The sequence below is a fragment of the Haliotis rufescens genome, unplaced genomic scaffold, assembly GCF_023055435.1.
Source record: "Haliotis rufescens isolate VD_foot unplaced genomic scaffold, xgHalRufe1.0.p SCAF_25, whole genome shotgun sequence".
NCBI classification, from domain to species: domain Eukaryota; kingdom Metazoa; phylum Mollusca; class Gastropoda; order Lepetellida; family Haliotidae; genus Haliotis; species Haliotis rufescens.
The window spans coordinates 7,341,186-7,360,774 of NW_025963946.1; the positions used below are offsets into that span (position 1 = coordinate 7,341,186).

Sequence of the window (19,589 nt, forward strand, 5' to 3'; positions counted from 1 at the left end):
ACATCTGATAATGGTGAAGATTACAATGAGGTATTTTCACTACATGAGCTATATACTGCCTTAGGGCAAGCTCATGATACAGCAGCAGGCGCTGATAATATTCATTATCAGCTGCTGAAACACTTGCCCGAATCATGCCTTGAAACTATGTTCAATATATTCGATGATATTTGGACATCTGGGACGTTTCCACCTTCATGGCATAATGCCATTGTTATACCAATACCCAAACCTGGGCGGGATCATTCTGATCCATCAAATTACAGACCTATCTCACTAACTAGCTGTGTTTGTAAAACGATGGAACGCATGGTAAATAATCGATTAGTGTGGTACTTGGAAACAAATAATCTTCTTACCAATATACAATGTGGTTTCCGGAAAAATAGAAGTACTATCGATCATTTAGTGCGTTTAGAATCGTTCATTAAAAATTCCATTGTAAATAGACAACATGCTGTATCGATCTTTTTCGATTTAGAAAAAGCATACGATACAACATGGAAACATGGTATTTTAAAAGATCTTCATGATTTTGGATTACGAGGCCGTCTGCCTCAATTTATATCCCAGTTTTTAACAGACAGGCAATTTCAACTCCGAGTGGGTACAACCCTGTCTGATCATTATAATTAGGATCAGGGTGTCCCACAAGGCAGTATTTTGTCTGTCACTTTATTCAGTATAAAAATTAACAGTTTGTCAAAAGTTTTAAATGATTCAGTTGATGGATCACTTTTTGTGGATGATTTTAATCTATCTTGTCGTGGTAAAAAAATGCACACAATAGAAAGGCAATTACAATTATGTCTTAATAAAATTAACAAGTGGTGTTTAGAAAACGGGTTTAAATTTTCCAAATCAAAAACTAATTGTATACATTTCTGCAGAAAATATAAGCCACATAAGGACCCTGAACTATTTCTAAATGGCACTCCTATCAAAGTTGTTAAGGAGGCCAAGTTCTTGGGACTTATTTTTGATAACCACTTAACTTTCCTTCCACATATTAAATACCTAAAAGCTAAATGCCTGAAGGCACTCGACTTATTGAAAGTTGTTTCTAATTCAACCTGGGGAGGGGATCAAACAACTCTCTTACACTTATACAGGTCACTAATCCGTTCAAAACTTGATTATGGCTCCATTGTCTATGGTGGAGCCTGCAAAAGTAATTTACAAAAACTCGATACCATCCATCATCAAGGCCTGAGGCTTTGCCTTGGAGCTTTTAGAACGTCTCCCATTCACAGTCTCTATATAGAAGCAGATGAGCCTTCTCTTAAACAACGCCGTTTAAAATTATCTTTACAATACTTCACTAAATTATATTCTAATCAGTCCAATCCAGCTTTTGATTGCATATTCCATCCTCTCTACGAAGATCTTTAAAATAAGAAATCAACACTTACTCCACCACTCGGAATCAGAATAAAATCTGCAATATCAGCTTCTAATATTCAACTCCAAGATATAGCTCCTACTAAACTTTTCTGGTCTCCTCCTTGGCAAATGGTGAAGCCAGAGGTAGATCTTACATTAACAATACTAAAGAAATCAGACACTAACGACTTAATTTACCAACAAGAATACAGTCAATTAAGAAACAATTATGACACTTATAAATCTATCTTTACAGATGGATCCAAGGATGGTGGCGCAGTTGCTAGTGCCACCGTCATTGGATCCAGAACAATCTCTTCACGTTTACCTGATAACAGTTCAATATTCACTACAGCACTTAAATATATCAGTAATCAATCTAAACATAAACAATTCATACTGTTTTCAGATTCTCTTTCATGCCTTCAAGCAATTAAAAATATGTCATCAAAACATCCACTTTTAATCCAAATCCTTGAGTTATTAAATGATCTTGCTACTGGCCAATATGACATCGTCTTTTGTTGGTTACCAAGCCATGTTGGTATCATTGGTAACACAATGGCTGATGCTGCTGCAAAGGCAGCACTCAACAAATCTGTGACACCACTTCTGATCCCCTACACTGATTTTAAACCTGTCATTCGATCTTACATCCGTGATCTGATGCAAAAGAAGTGGGACACCCAAGTAGGTATCAATAAATTACATGAAATTAAACCAAATATCGGTTACACCTACTTGGGCTGTCAGTCCAGATTTGAAGAGGTCATTATGCGACGATGTCGTATTGGCCATTCAAGATATACACATGAGTATCTTTTAAATGGTGAGGATCCTCCGTTTTCCATCCCTTGTGATGAAAGAATCACAGTCAAGCATGTCCTGCTTGATTGTATTGATTTTTCCATCACAAGGGATAAATATTATAGTGTCAAAACAGTCAAGGACCTTTTTAGTCAAGTTAATTCTCATTTAGTATTGCACTTTTTAAAGGAAATTGATTTAATACATAAATTTTGATGTACATAATATGTTTTTATATATTGGTAGTGCTAATATATAACTTAGATTGTTAGTGGCTGTAACCTCGAGGGGGGTTGAAGTAGCGTAAAATTATTGTCCCCCTAAGAGGGTATGTAATTCCAACATCATCAATGTATTGTTATGCATACCAGAATTTTAAAACGTAGTATTTTTGTCATTTTAATCTAAGGCTTAACTGGTAAACTATCGCCAGTGACTGAAGGAATTATATAAATCCAGCCAGGGTCCATGCAGGAAGCAAAGGCACTGTAAGTCCCCATGGTCCCTGGTATGGTGTTCTCCCTTTAGTTACTGACGATCTCTAGCCCCTTTTTATATTGTACTGTTTCATGACTATCTAATGATATCTTTTTATTGTTATATGCTAGTTTTAATCATTCAATCTGTGATATTCTAGTAATTTTACTGTCCTTCGCTGACAGGTTCTTATTTGGTTTACATATATGTTTAAATATTGTATAACTTCTCGTCACGATATGGCTGAAATATTGCCGATGTGACGTAAAGCAAAAACTCACTCACTCACTCACTTATGTTAAGGCCACATTAATAACAGATGTAGCTTTTGATGAGATGGCTTGCGAAGAACACCATGGTGGTGAATCCAAGTTGAGGGAATTGAACATAGGGATGGTTACACAATTCCCTCTGGACTACATGCATCTCATTTGTTTAGGCATAGTTAAAATAATCATACACATTTGGACTATGGGACCATTACATGTCCGCCTCGGAGCTGCCACGACAAGAGGGAAAGTGTCAGATGTGTATAAAAACTTCATGATGCTTTCAGCTGGTGTTTCTTTGTTGTGTAACAGTAATCGATATATTCACGGTGTTGTGTATGTCGAAGAACTCTTTGCTTGTCGTAAGAGGCGACTAACGGGATCGGGTGGTCAGGCTCGCTGACTTGGTTGATGTATGTCATCGATCAAAATTGCGTCGAACGATGCTTATGATATCAACCACCGCATTTTCTGGTCCAGACTCGATTATTAACACTGACCGCCAACAAACTAAATAAACGCCTAGCGTAATGGCAGCCAACTACGATTCGGATAGCGATTAGATGTGTGATGACGACTTTATCGGTGATTTGATTAATGTCGCGAACTTCTGGGGGACTCGGACGAAGATATTGAGGGTTTTGACGAGGTTTAACAACCCCCCCCCCCAACTTTCAAGAATGGGAGTTTCAGAGGGACTACAACGGTGGAGACATGAGGGTGTTGAAGAGGTTGGTTGGTTTGTTGTTTTACGCCGCACTCAGCAATATTACAGCTATATATGACGGCGGTCTGTAAAACAATCTCTTCTGGACCAGACAATCTAGTGATTGATATCATGAGCATATCCAAGCGATTGGGAATGATGACCTGCATCAACCAAGTCAGCGAGCCTGACCACCCGATCAGGTTAGTCGCCTTTTACGACAAGCATAGTACAGGGCCCAAGAATATTTACACGGTGAGTGAAGAGAATCGTGCTATTGATTTTTTCCAACTGTTTTTTACATTGATGCTGTGTTTGAACAGATTATCAGGGCAATGTATGAGAATGCAGCCTACAAGAGTATGAACGATCCCAACAACAACAAAGGTGAGTGGCATGACGTATCTCTTAAATATCCTTTGTTGAAATGTGACATACCTGACATTATGTCCAGAGATCGATTCACTCAGGTAAAAAGGTACCTGCATTTCAAAAATGACAAACGCTACATGCTTGATCATCTCAGGTCTTCTTTTCAGGAACACTACAGTCTCCATCAGCAAGTGTCAGTGGACGAGGCAATGATTCCCTTCAAGGGCAGGCTTATTATCAAACAGTACATGCGAGAAAAGCCGGGATGAAGGTGTGGGTCCTGGCCGATGCTGTCACTGGCTACTGTTCCAACTTTAAAGTTTACGCAGGGAAGTATAGAACAGAAGTCGAACGACAGGTTGTTGTTACCCTTTGTGAGGAAATTCTTAGCAAAGGTCATCATATTTACAGATAATTTCTAGACAAGTCCTACACTTGCTGATTATCTTTTGCAGAAGGAGACGTACCTGTGCGGCACTATTCGGACCAACAGGAAAGGCTACCCGACCGCACAGCTTAAAACCGGAAAAGATGCTACTCAACTCGACAGTGGACTCATGGACTTGGTTGCCCCTGGAGACTTCGTCGCTACCATGTGGAAGGACAACATGCCGGTCTACTTGCTGTCTACAGGATTCCCCCAGGAGAAAGAAGGATGGCACTCGGGATGTACTTACAGTAAAACCAGCGGTGGTAGAGTGTGGGAAGTATATGGTTGGTGTAGATAAGCTTGATCAGAACACGCGTGTGGTATCTTTCCTCTCCAAACGATAGGGCGTACTTTGGTTGCTCGTCATGATAGCGATACGTGTCTGATGAACGTCTGATTTATGGACAACTGTTCCCCAAAACAGGATCGAAATCTGACCAATCCGAGGCTTAGGTTGTCGACCAATCAGAAGACAGCACCGACCAATCAGAAGACAGCACCAGAGTCGAGTTGTGCTTTCTCTCCCATGGTAAAATCCATTTCCTATGGAAAAGAAACACAAGGGTCCGGTCGTTTTAGAAAACCGAGGTGCAGGCCAGGCACCGGAACGGACCAATCAGTGCGTTGCGTTTTGGACCAACCAGGAAGCAGCCTGCAGGTTTGAAGGAGCCTCGCTAGAGGCGTGGCCTACGCAAATGAATCAGACTGCTGAAGAGATGGCCCATGCGGGCTTTGCCTACACAGGGGGGTGCCGATGGCGTGTACTGTTTCCAATGTGGCGTGCGGCTGAGACGATGGGCGCCCCACGACGATCCTTGGGTGGAACACCACAGGTGGTCCCCACACTGTGACTACCTCAGACTAACCGGTCTGGTGAAACACAAGAAGAAGCTACAGCTACACTATCTCTGCGAGGAGATGGTGAATCAGAAGAACACAAATGGCGTAGGAGGAGGGTCTAGGAGGGTGTTTCCCGTTTCCTGCGTTCCTGTTCAAGTTCCCGTAAAAAATATTTTCTTTTCTTTGTTGGACCCACAAATGGTGCCACGTAGGGCACCCAGATGGTATACAAAGATGGTATACCCAGATGGCAACAAGTACCCTTTGACGACCCTTGTCTTGTCATAAGCTGGGACATGATTATTCTTCTTGGACAGCAGCAGAAAAGTTTTTCTTCCCCAAAAAGCCCTTTTCAGGGCCACCCATCTCACCCAAAGGACAACTTTCATCCTTTGCTTTGTCAACCCAACAATCCAAAACAAAGAACCCACACCCTCCCCTAGGCCTCTTGGAGGCATACGTCTACGCGTGACAACACCATGGTACGTCTCAAAATAAAATAAATAATATATAAATAGAGACACGTAGTACACCACGTGTACACGAAAACACGTGTCACAGTACGTCTGTAGACCTACACGAGTGTCAAAACCTCGATATCATTAAATAATAATAATAATTTGAAGACACACACACACATGACACTACGTTTGCATGGCAACACACAAAGTACATGACGTTCACATCGCGACACGAAGTACATCACGTGTGCAAACGTCACGTATGTCTATCGATCTTTCTCTATCCATCTCAATACTAAATCAATGTTTGTAGTCACACACAAACACACATGACACCACGTTTTGCCTGGCAACATGCGTGAAACACCGCGTGTGTCTGGCAACATGACGTACATCACGTAGGCATGGCATCATCATTCTATGGATCAACGTCAACGTCTGTTTGAAGACAAACACACATACACATGACATTCCGATTGGCATGGGGGTGACACAACGTACATCACGTAGGCATTCCCACGTTCATGCCTACCTATGACGGTCCACCTTTAGCATTCAGACGACCGTCTACCTAAAAAAAATACCAAGGCTACTCAAGAAAAAAACAAACGGATCGAAATCTGACCAATCAGAGGCTGCGCTCTGGCCATGCTGGGCTCTGAATGGCCGAACCGGGGTTGTGCTTTCTCTCCCATGGTAAAATCCATTTCCTATGGAAAAGAAACACAGGGGTCGGTCCGTTTTGGAAAACCGAGGTGCTGGCCAGGCACCGGAACAAACCAATCGGAGCTGCTGCCTGGCGAACCAACCAGGAAGCAGGGTGTCAGTGCATCTCCTATAAACAAGAGTGGATTCGAGTGGATCAGTGCCACTTGTAAATTTTTTTTATTTTTTTTTTTATCAGCAGCAGCAACAACATGGAAAAGAAATAAGAAAACTGGGATCTGGAGCCGATTTCTACTGAGATAATAACATCACCACCATTGTCTCCACCATGGCAATGTGGCAGATGCCAAGGGTGTCTGCCAGTGTACGCCCATGGTACAAGGGCATGGGATGGGACTTTCCAATGCGTTTATTGCAAGACCATCTTGAAGGATACCTACATGCGTCGTTTAACGCACACCAGCAAGTGTCCTGAGTGCGGCGTTAAACAACAAACCTACCAAGTGATGAATTCAGTGAGCATGAATAAGGACAGGATACTCTCTGAAAGAATCATTCGTAGTCAATTTGCCATCAAGGGCTTATGAATTTTTTAGTTTTAGGATTAAAAAAAAGAAATAAATCTAGCGATGGCATAAAACAGAAACATAATGATCGCATTCAGGCCAGTGGCAAAGTCTTGTGGAATGATGACAATAGAAACTACGGTGCCCCCCCCCCCCCCCCCACACACACCACACACACAATCCAGAATGGACGATGAAGCAGGCAACTTCAGGGGGGATAAAGTAAGACAATGGGTCCTCCACAATACGACGCCATTAAAACAGCCCCTACTAGCTCTACTCTAGCCTATTCTCCCTTTGCTTGCCAAGGATGGGACAACATTGCTTCAGACAAGAACATACACAATCGAAAGCAAAGCTGGGGGTAAATATCACCATTTTGGAAATGAAGCGTGTGAACAAAAGTAAAAAATCTATGAAGTCTATGAAGGCGTGTTGAGATCAATCTAAGAGAGATTGCCATATATAATGCTTTTCTTATAGAAGGTACGATCATCGACCACAACCCCCAGGGAAGCCGCAAGAGATGTCCTGTCCTTCAGACTTGATCTGGCCCATCAGCTCATCGGCGACATCACCAACAAGAACAATCCACAGCAACATGGTGACCACGATGAACAGCGTCTGGACTGCAACAACCACTGGCCTGTTGCAGCAGTAAGTTGTGACCGTATTTGTCGTGTGCGTGCTAAAAACATCAAGTGTTTCAGACTACCCATCCAGGAATGAGGTACAAAGACAACCCATGCAAGAGTGAGTGAGTGAGTGAGTGAGTGAGTGAGTGAGTGAGTGAGTGAGTGAGTTTAATTAAAGTCACGTCGGCAATATTTCAGCCATAATGTGACTTGAACAAGTTATACAATAGGTATAAAAACTGTCGACGAGGGACAGTATAGAAACCAGCAATATATCACAGATTGACCCAAAACTAGTTGTAGAACACTAAAGATTTCTGATTATTAAGGTACGACACAATATAAAAATGGGGCTATAGATCGCCAGCAACAAGGGTAAGATCACCATACTGGGGACCAAGGGGACTTACGGTACCTCTGCTACCTGCATGGTTCCCCAGCAGGATTTACACTTCCCCGAGTTACTGGTGATTATTGCGAGTTTAGTCAGATATTAAAAGTTAACAAATATTCTGCAGTTAAAATAGAGGTAGATATAAATATACTTTGAAAGAGGTGGTCTTACATACCCTCTCAGGGGGACAATAATTTTACGCTACTTCAACCCCCGTCGAGGGTATAGCCACGAACAGTCTCAGTTACTAATTATACACTACCGATTTATAAAATACATAACTTTTTACATCAAAATTTGTGAATGAGATCTATATCTTTTAAAAAGGTAATGATTAAATGTGCATTAACATTGCTAAAAAGGTCCTTCACTGTTTTGACAGTAAAATATTTATCCCTTGTGATGGAAAAATCAATACAGTCAAGCAGGACATGCTTGACTGTGATTATCTCATCACAAGGGATACAAAACGGAGGATCCTCACCTTTTAATAAATATTCATTAGTATATCTACTATGGCCAATACGACATCGTCGTAAAATGACCTCCTCAAATCTGGACTGACAACCCAAGTAGGTGTAACCGATATTTGGTTTTATTGCATGTAATTTATTTGTACCAGGTCAAATACGTCTATGAAGTACTCTTTGTGTGACGTCCCACTTTGCTGCTCATCCAAGAAAAATTGCTTTCAAGAGTACCACACAAAGGTCGAGTATTGGCGCTAATTATTGCAACCCAGTCCCTTGCCACTAACATTTGTAAATATATTTCTTACCACTTTTTAATTGTAAATATATATAACCTCTTTTATATAGCTGTAAATACATATTTTATATACACATATCTACTTTACACTTTCGTGATACTTTGTTATAATGTGATAAGTTTTTCTTTCAGGTTGTAGTTGAATGAATGTAATCAGTATTCACACTTCTGCCGTAAAAGGTGACTTTGCTTGTCGTAAAAGGCGATTCTCTGAAAATCCATTAATCGAAAGCAACCTTCGTACTGTGAATAAAATAAAATAGCTGTATTTTTTTTTCAGAAGATCCAAATATTGAAAACAAAGTTCGCACTGCACCTCTCCTTTTGGAATAGAAACTGTAGTGGTAAGAAAAGTAGTTTTTGAGTTACAGGTCGCACATATTTTCCAAGTAAAAAATATTCCAATTTCACAACATGAAAATCATTTTTTTCTTAAGAAAATACACATAGATCTAATAAAATCAAACTTCGCACTGGGATACGATGACATGTATCAATCAGGCTCGTTGACTTGGTTGATACATGTCGTCGTATCCCAAATGTGTGGATAGATGCGCATGTCAATCACTGGATTGTCTGGTCCAGACTCGATTATTTACAGACGGCTGTCATATAGATGGAATATTGCCGAGAGCGGCGTTAAACAACAAACATTGCACCTCTCCTTGTAGGTCGGGGGTGAAATATATGCTAATCAAAACTTTTCCACACTAAACAAACATAGCACCGAACAAGGACAGGGCGAAGATGACTTGTCAATAAGCAAGACATCACAAGTCCGTCAAAGGCTGCAGGTCGAAAGAGGCGACTAATTGGATCGGGTGGTCAGGCTCGCTGGTATGGTTGATGCATGTCCCAATTGCGTGGATTGATGCTCAAGATGCCAGTCAATGTTGATCATGATGATATTGAGACGAATGATAATGTCAGTGTTCATGATGCTGATGAATGGACAGGTAACAATGTTCGTAAACACTTGTGCCAGCAATTTTTTCAGCTAAATGCTTGTAAATATTTTGAACAGGACTGTTTCCCCAAGAAAAAAAAAAGACCCATGGAGATTCAGGGGTGGAATAGGTCTTCAGCAACCCATGCATGCTTGCCGTAAAAGGCGACTTACGGGATCGGGTGGTCAGGGACGCTGACTTGGTTGATGCATGTCATCTATTGCAATTGCGTGGATCGATGCTCATGATATTAATCACTGGATTGTCTGGTCCAGACTCGATTATTTACAGACCGCCGTCATATAGCTGGAACTTTGCTGAGTGCGGTGTTAAACAACAAACAAAACAAAACAAGATGTCAGTCACTGGATTATCTGGTCCAGACTCGATTTATTTACAGACCGCCGTTAAACAACAAAGAAACAAAATCATATCAGTATAATTGACATGAACTAACAAATGCAAGACAAAATTATATTTCACTGCTAATACTTGTCTGTTGTTTAACGCCGCACTATTCCAGCTATATGACGGCGGTCTAAATAATGGAGTCGGGACAGTTCAGTGATTGACATCATGAGTAGCGATCTACGCATTTGGGATAGGATGACGGATCAACTGCAGTATTTGGGTCCCACTTAGGGTGTTCCCGCACGAAACCGACATATAAGCGCGCACGGACTAGCGTGCCGGGATACGTTAGGAGCCATTTTTGAGCAAAAATGACCCCCCAAATTAGCAGGACGTGAAAAAGTATGGTCTAAAGAGGGGGCCCGAGAGTTTTGCGACAGAAAGTGAAGCCGTATTCTCGTTATGTCGACTTCGTGTTGTTTGTGGGCGGGATATAAATGACGTAAGATGTCACGTGTCTGATCATGTGAATTTCCTTACATGGACTCGTTACCACGAACGCCACTACGCTCGTAGAACATTGCATGGCTGGTAAGTCTTCTATTTTTTGGTCACTTAGGTCAATTACTTTTCAAGAATGTCTGACAGTAGGATTGTGTATGATGGTTTGTGCAGGGATGAGGGGAGACTTTTGGACTGGTTAGAGGATGTAGGCGTGATAGGACAGTTTGGAGGGCCTTGCTGTAAGTGTGAGAATGGTGTAATTAGCAGGAGGGACAGGAGTGAGGGGTATTTGTGGCGGTGTACTAACAAGAGGTGTCATCATAAGACTTCAGTGAAGCGTTCTTCCTGGTTTTATAATTCTAATTTGTCGATCACTCTTTGGTTGATTGGTAGAATTTTGGAGGGAGGTTTATTTGGAAATTTTGGAAGAAGAGAATGAGGCTATAAAGGGTTGGTTGGTTGGTTTGTTGTTTAACGCCGCACTCAGCAATATTCCAGCTATATGACGGCGGTCTGTAAATAATCGAGTCTGGACCAGACAATCCAGTGATTAATCATCATGTGCATCGGTCCACGCAATTGGGATCGATGACATGCATCAACCAAGTCAGCGAGCCTGACCACCCGATCCCGTTAGTCGCCTTTTACGGGCAAGCATAGTCACCTTTTACGGCAAGCATGGGTTGCTGAAGACCTATTCTAACCCGGAATCTTCACGGGTGGCTATAAAGGGACCTGGGGTAGAAGTGGAAATTGATGAATCAAAATTTGGGAAAAGAAAGTTTCACACAGGAAGGAGAGTGGATGGTGTTTTTTGTTGTTGTAAATAATCGAGCCTGGACCAGACAATCCATTGATTTACATCATGAACATCGATCCACGCAATTGGGATCGATGACATGCATCAAACCAAGTCATCGAGCCTGACCACCCGATCCCGTTAGTCGCCTTTTACGACAAGCATAGTCGCCTTTAACGGCAAGCATGGGTTGCTGTAGACCTATTCTAGCCCGGATCTTCACGGGTCCTGTTGGAAGGCTTATGACTGTTTAGAATCTTTGGAGGGGATGGGGTACATTGATCTACATAAGAAAGTTAACCACAGTGTACAATTTGTAAATTCCAAAACAGGGGCATGTACGAATAAAATAGAGTCAACTTGGAGAGTGGTGAAGGCATCTTTGCCTAGGTACATAACGAATAAAGGACTGATAGTTATTTTGTTGAGTACATTATCAGATTTTTTTTATTTAAGTTGTTCAGCTGATCCTTTTATTCAATTTCTTAAGTTCATCAGCCGTGTGTATTGTCCAGTGCGGGCACCTGATTCGGCAGATAAAGAAAATTTTAATGCAGAAAATGAATTGGATGGTTCTGCAGATCTTTTTCAGGAATCAGGTGATTTCGACGCCTCAGCGGATCTCTTTGATTAAGTGAGTAATGAAACATTCTATGAATAGGCCTATTCATATGGAAAAGGCGACTATGCTTGTCGTAAAAGGCGACTTACGGGAGCATGCTTGTCGTAAAAGGCGACTTACGGGAGCAGGTGGTCAGGCTCGCTGACTTGATTGATGCCTGTCATCGATCCCAATCACTGGATTGTCAGGTCCAGACTCGATTATTTACAGACCGCCGTCAAAAATAGCTGGGATATTGCTAAGTGCGGCGTTAACGCCCTGGATGCCATTTGGACATATATGTCCTTAAACAAATCGCAGTTGCTGTGCCAGAGGGACATAAATGTCCTTCAGTAACATCATGTTAAAAAAATTTAAACAAAATACTTTTTGGGTTACCCCAAGCCCATAGCAATTGCAACATGTCAGAAAATAGTAAATTTCAACACATCTGTGGCATTCTCACAACTCTACTGTCGATAAATAACGCATATGGAGTAAGTCAAATTCCCCTCGTTTACACTTTTCGTTCAAAGGTGCCGCCGTTGGAATATTTTTTTCATTTGGATCAAATTGCACCGACTGATTGAAAATTCACTGTAAAAGTCGACTTACGGGATCGGGTGGTCAGGCTCGCTGACTTGGTTGATGCATGTCATCGATCCCATTTGCGATGGATGCGTAAAACAACAAACCAACCAACCACATGCGAAGGAATGTTTGATTTGGTTGGTTGGTTGGTTGGTTTGTTGTTTAACGCCGCACTCAGCTATATGACGGCGGTCTGTAAATAATTGAGTCTGGACCAGACAATCCAGTGATTAATATCATGAGCATCGATCCACGTAATTCTGATCGTTGACATGCATCAACCAAGTCAGCGAGCCTGACCACCCGATCCCGTTAGTCGACTTTTACAAGCATAGTCGCATTTTTCGGCAAGCATGGGTTGCTGGAATGTTTGATACCTTCATAAACTTTACTTAGCTAATGAAACCCACTAAATGCCCAGTTTATCCATGGTGAATGGAGTGTATATTTTTTCTTCACAGTAATTGTTCAAGGCCTCGTTCATCACATTGAGTTTTGGTTTGGTTTGGTTTGGTTTGGTTTGTTGTTTTACGCCGCACTCAGCACTATTGCAGCTATATGACGGCGGTCTGTAAATAATCGAGTGATCTACATCATTGAGATCGATGACATGCATCAACGATGTCAGCGAGCCTGACCACCCGATCCCGTTAGTCTCCTTTTACGGCAAGCATGGGTTTCTGAAGACCTATTCTACCCCGGAATCTTCACGGGTCTCATCACATTGAGTATCAAAGCGTATTCCAAAACATTCATACAGTAATACATACCTACTGACGTCTGTAAAAAACAGTCTGTGTGAAAATGTGCCACTTTTCATATCCATACGTATAAAGGGGGTTTCAGTTCCCATGATGCAGTGCGCGGTCGCCATGTTGGTTGTCAACCTAAACAAGCGCGAAACGTAAACACGCCGGAGAATTTTTTTCAACCTGCCGTTATGCCTGTTTCGTGTGCGGTTATAATTTGCAGCAATCGTGCAAACAGAGACAAGAAGAGTTTTTTCAGATTCCCTGCTGTAATCAATAACAGGGATGAGAAAACGAGGATCTCAGTCAGAAGCGGCGCCGTTTGTGGTTGGCAGCTGTCAACAGGGAAGATCTCGCATTCAAGGACACCCGATACATGCGTGTGTGCAGCGATCATTTTGTCGGCGGTAAGTTTGAAATGTGTATGACAGGTAGGTTTTTCGTAGTGCGAAATTATGTTCTGCCGTCCTTCGATTTCGAAACCGAGTATGCTTTCAAATTTGAAACGGATAGAAGGTAGATAGTACTAGATCTACCAGGCCTATCCCTGTCTTCATAAAACCATGTCTAGCGTTGCTGTAGCGAAAGTATTTTGTTGTGGTACGACATTAATAAAAAAAAATTAAATTGTCTTTGCAGTAGCATTTTTAAGGTGACAATATAACTATCCTCGGTGATCAGTGGTCATTATTTCAAACAGGCCACCAGGGCTAAATCTTGTCACTGATAACTGTAAACAATGTGGAGCATGTCTGAACTGCATATGCCTCCATACAATTAATTGTGTTGTTGTGATGGTAAATACGTCATGGTTAATGTTAATAAATAAATAATCTTCTCCAGGTTCTCCATCAGCCCTGTATCAGGACACCCATCCAGGTTGGATACCTAGTGTGAAACTTGGCTATGACAAGGGCGACAAAGGCGACATGGGTTCTCGTTTCTTCCGTCTACAGGTAAACTTAACTAAGAATGTTAATTAGGCTGATTGCGGTTTGTCTAGTGGTAGAAATATGGCACACACACACATGGGAAGAAAACTAAGGGTTGCAAGGTTAATTTATTGTTGCTATAAAGCATAGGTATGAAACGTACCCCCTCTATCTTTATTTGGTTACATTAGGTTTATTGCCAGGACTTCTTGAGTTTCATGTTTAATTTTGAACACTTTTTAGGATAAAAATATGAAAACATCAATGTCATGCTATAAGTGTACATGTTATCTCAGTGTAATTAAAATACATGTATTTTACAAAAAATTACTGCTCTTTGTTATTTAGGGAGGTGACACGACTCCGTGACTTGCAATTTGATGAAGAAGAGCAACAAAGTGAGGCAGAACCGGATGCTGAACATGCTGAATCAGTGGATCAGGACATTACACCTGAAGAGGAACTGAAAAGTTGCAAGATTAAAACTGACATTCTTAAATCAGAAAATGAATCTTTAAAACACGAGAATCTTCTACTCAAGAAGTGCATAACATCAAAGCAAATAATACTGAAGATTTTGATGGTGATGATGATAAAGTACGATATTATACTGGTCTACCATCCTTTGTATCACTAATTGCATTGTTCAATCTAGTATCATATGGAATAAGTCAACCTTCACATTCATCACTGACAAAATTTCAAAAGCTTATTATTAAACTAATGAGACTCCCACTCTTGACCAAAAATACTGATGCTGTTCCACTTCTTGATAAGATTGCCAATGTTTGCTGTGCACTTACCAACATGTGTCCATCAGTTGTTCCATTCCAGTGAAAGTTTATTACTTAGACTTGTAAAAGATTAAATGCAAAAACAAAATGTCAAGTGTGTTTAATGATTTCATAATTATTATGATTCAGGAATAAAACCACCTAGACATGTTTAGTGTTACCTAAAATCCATTGTATTGCATAGGCAATACATCTGATTCAGATTAGCCCATGTTCATTCTGTGCCAAGCACAACTGTGGTTCACTTGAAAAAATGTTTCAACAATATGAATTGATAATTTCATCATGGATGTATTATCATTCAAACAGGTCATGCAGTTACATCAGATAAAACTAATTGTTAATGAAATAACCTCACATTGAAATGTGATTACTGATATTCCTTTTAACTTGGTGATTTTGCTGCAAAATTATCTTGAACAAGTGTTAGCATGTCTTTGACCTACTTGGCAGATCAACAGCAAATATTTCATACATATGACTTTGAATTACTGATCCAATGTACAATCTGTCAAATGTAGGAATAAATCTAATTCTGAACATGAGAAATGGTCAGTATTCTTTTAGTTTTAATTTGTACATTTTGTATGCGCAACATTATATTTTTGAGAACAAGTTTCATTAAGACATCTCAGTTACAGAACAGTGAGGACTGAGTCACACTGAAAAGTTTAAAGGATCAGGTAAAGTTACTGAAATTACACATCACTCTTCACTATTGTGTTTGCGCTTCATTCCTTTGTTATTTGAACAACAATCTTTACAAAACCATTTTCCTATTGGTTTTCGTACAAGAACAACACAATTGAAGTGAAACCATCTCACTGTACATTCTATCCCATCGCAGCCAACATACTTGCTTCCATCTTCTGGTGTCCTGCATGTACAAAACAGTTCTTCACCAACACTTTCTGGAGCAACCCTTTCACATGTGGTGATCAAGAAGTGTCGTGCAACAATCTCTGGTAGAATAACAGATGTGAAGAACTGCATCGCCTGATCAGCTACTGGTTGCCAGAAGGCCACACAAGGTGTAATTCTCTCCATAAAAATATCATCATTTGTCCAAACAACAAAGTCACAATAATCATGTTTTGTTACAAATAGTTGTGTTTGCACCTGGTAATAGTACTGACTGTCCCTTTTCAGTTGCAGTGACCCATTAACTTCCTCTAAGTATACTATATTGTTATCAATTCAGTCATCCTTTACACAGTAAGGACATTTAATCTCAAGGCAGCCCCTTCCACAACAGCTACAGTCAACAATACCATCAGGAGTTGCACCAAGATGTGGATACTCACAGCTAAGGAATAAACCACATTCCTCAACACTGAAGTTATGGTGATGCTCACAAGATAATTTCTCATAGGCATCCCTTGCTGTTACCTCATGGCTGCATCCCCATCTTGTAGCTGGATGAGAAAACTTGACCTCATTAGGGTAACAGATATGGCGAAGTAAACTCCTAGAAGGGTCCAACAATGATGTACGACTTGCGCTTTTCATCTTTGATGCCGTTATACGTCCAGCCCTGAACTGAAACCAAAGTGGGGAACCTGCTTGGTTCCTTGTTGCTGCTTCAACTGTTGTAACCTCCTCTTCTGTGATTGCTCAGCTGATCTAAAACATTCTGACAGTGTTCTAAAACTTCATCATATGGGATGCCAACCAGACTTTCATCAAACAGCTCAGAAATCACTTGTGGAAATTGTGGTTGTAGTGGTACAGGTACAGGTACAGGTACATATTGATCACTATAATCACTATGAACTGCTAGACAAGATGGTCTCTCTGTATTAATAGTATGAAGAAAGGTGTCAAAATTCTGTGAAGATGCAGATTCTAACTTATGGGTAAGTTTAGCACTGGATGAACTTGAACATGTAGCAGATGAATCATCAATTAATAAGTCAAGTTTCTTCTTCAATGTCTTTGAAGAGGTAAAATCAATGTCTCTTAAAGATGCATATTCAACCTTTTTCATCGAAGCTGGAAGTTTCCAGTAGGCTGGTTCCTGTGTTACCGTGGTACTTTCCCTTAGTCTAACAATAGCTTTAACAGCAAACATCACACTTGCTACATGTGTGCACGATTCTCCCAAACCTGCAATACAATTGCAGTGGGCTGACAAAACTTTGCCCGTGTCATCAGTGATGAACCAGGGGTGCAATGGAGCTTCATTCAAGCGCTGGGAATGCATTACCTGTAAACATACAATGGAGGAGTTAATTTTATTTCAGATATAAAATTTACATTCTATATTACATTCAAAAAGTGAATGAAAATGATAGTATTCTCAATTCTAATATCTCCAGCTGTTATTTAATTTGTCTCACCGCTCTATAATATCCACGTAACCCACCCGGATGCTATCACTACGTAAACACACATTTATGTATTGGCCGGGCTCTTGTACAGTAGCAGTTGTACAGGATGTAGGTAAGCTGTTGTTTACTTACTTTTGACTTCACAACGTGAATGGCCTTTCCATCTTCGACGGACAAATGCACATACGAGACAATGTCTCGTACCCAACCACATACAAATCTATCATATGCTTCCAAGCTCCTGTAGTTTCTGATGTCTGATAAACTACAAAAAGGACTGGGACTGAATACCAGATAGTTGACGATGTCGATGTAGTTAGTTGCCGGCAAATGCTTGTGGTCGTCACTCCATTTCGATTTCGGAATCCTGTACGGATCTTCTTTGTCGATCACACCAGTCTTCTCGTGATATCTTATACGAGATACTTTGTCCAATAAATTAGCGTAATTATCCATTACAGACGATTGCGAGATGACAAATAGGAGCAGATAGACGCCGACGATTGCAGAGCGAGTGTGCTGCTAATGACGCTATACTGTTGCTAGGGACGCGAATACAACCAACATGGCGGCGCGCACGGCATGACGGGATAACTCTGAAAACCCTCTATACTTAGAAATTCCATTAATGCTTCCTAATCCTCACTTTCTGCAAAAAAAGCGTATTTCCCAGAAGAAACGAAAACACACATGATAAATTTGACACACCCTTTTGGGTCTGTGTTGTTCATGTTTTTGTGACTGATTATATGTAACTCACGTTTTCGTATGTTTAGAGAGGCGTGCCAATTTATTAAAAGACGTTGAAAAGTAGGTTGGTAACAGATTTAAGCAGTGCCGAATATTTTTATTATTAATTGGTTATAAAAATATACTCTTCAAAAAATGAAACTTGACATAGATGTAAAACCACTTTTTGCCAAATATCTAAAATAATTACATTAAATGAGAACAAAATAAGTCAAACAGAAAGATGATGTGTCTATAATTCGCGAAAACACATGCAAAGCACATAAACGTAGCGTTTGGGGATCAATTTTACAGCTTCATCCAAACGCAACCGCCTGTAAAAAAACGTGCAGCACAGGATTCTGCATTTAGGCATGTGTTGTATATAGTACTTTTCACCCAATGTAAGTTCATTCAGTTAAATTTTGCATCCCCTGTGTAATATATTCCGTGTTTGCAAGGGTGTAAGTAAATACATGTCGAGTGTCTCGCCACCACGGTCTAAGGGAATAATAATATTGATAATAATGATAATTACTTGCTTAACGATAACGCTGCGCCCAGTCAGTGTTCACGGACAACATGGTAGCGAAGGACAGTCAAGGTCATTTGTCGTTTTAGTACTCACACAGATATATATGATGTGTGTATCGCTGTCAAACATGTACACACACTCCCCAGGCAATGTTTTCAAGCAAAAGTTAGGATAAAAAGCACTATTTGTCCACACCTCGCTGATCGTTCATATTTGAGGTCACGTGACCTCCCACATTTTCATGTACATCGTTTGGCATACTTTCGTTGTATATTTTGTAGGAACACACTTCAAGCATATAGCATAATCATTGTAAATATAACTTTTCTGCATTAAAACATCATAATTGAGCTAAACCAATATAAGTTACAGCACATCCAATTTAATAGCATAGCATGTCTCAGTTAAAGGGAGATAATTCTTGTTGTCTTGTTTACACACTGATTTTACGACACTTCACAATGTAATGCAGTTTGACTCAATACTCATTTATAAGATAATCTGTAATTTCTTAGTTTTCATTTGTAATAACAAACTATTGGAAATATAATTCATTAAGGTTTATTTTCACACAGAACATATGCCAAATATATAATTAGTTCACTTTTATAGAGTATTTGATGATTTATGCAATGTTGTAATACAGTATGGAAATTTAGCATCTTACTGGTGTTATGTTACCATTAGTGCATGGATTTATCTTTTATGGTTTCTTGAAAGTTGATATTAATGTTATCAACTAGGTCCATTGCAAGATGTGTTGATGGGTCTTGTCATCTAATGTTGACATTGAAAATATAAGTAACCTAGAATTAGTTGGGTATTATAATACTTTATTGTATGCCCAGTATAGTTAATGAGTGTTGATATTTTATCCGTTGCGCCACACCAAGTTGAAAACTTGAAGCTTAAACATGTATAAACATGATGTTTCTTTGTCAGCCATGTTTTAT

At 40.2% G+C, this 19,589-nt stretch overlaps 1 protein-coding gene across 1 annotated transcript; it reads right to left on the reverse strand.

The window, feature by feature from the left end:
- Window positions 1-15,800: 15,800 nt before the first annotated feature.
- On the reverse strand, window positions 15,801-17,961 carry LOC125383619. The gene is made up of 3 exons (XM_048402211.1): window positions 17,505-17,961; window positions 17,077-17,248; window positions 15,801-16,646 (listed from the first exon to the last, which is right to left on the reverse strand). The coding sequence occupies exons 1-3, from the start codon at window positions 17,826-17,828 to the stop codon at window positions 16,240-16,242; spliced, it is 903 nt and encodes a 300-aa protein (XP_048258168.1). The 5' UTR covers window positions 17,829-17,961; the 3' UTR covers window positions 15,801-16,239.
- Window positions 17,962-19,589: the final 1,628 nt, after the last annotated feature.

Excerpts from the sequence above, each read along its gene's own strand:
- LOC125383619 (XM_048402211.1), bottom strand. The coding sequence starts at position 17,828 with ATGGATAATTACGCTAATTTATTGGACAAAGTATCTCGTATAAGATAT. Across the intron at positions 17,249-17,504 it reads TTCACGTTGTGAAGTCAAAA|GTAATGCATTCCCAGCGCTT; the intron begins GTAAGTAAACAA and ends GTATGTTTACAG. Across the intron at positions 16,647-17,076 it reads TATTGTTAGACTAAGGGAAA|AAGAGGAGGTTACAACAGTT; the intron begins GTACCACGGTAA and ends GAGCAATCACAG.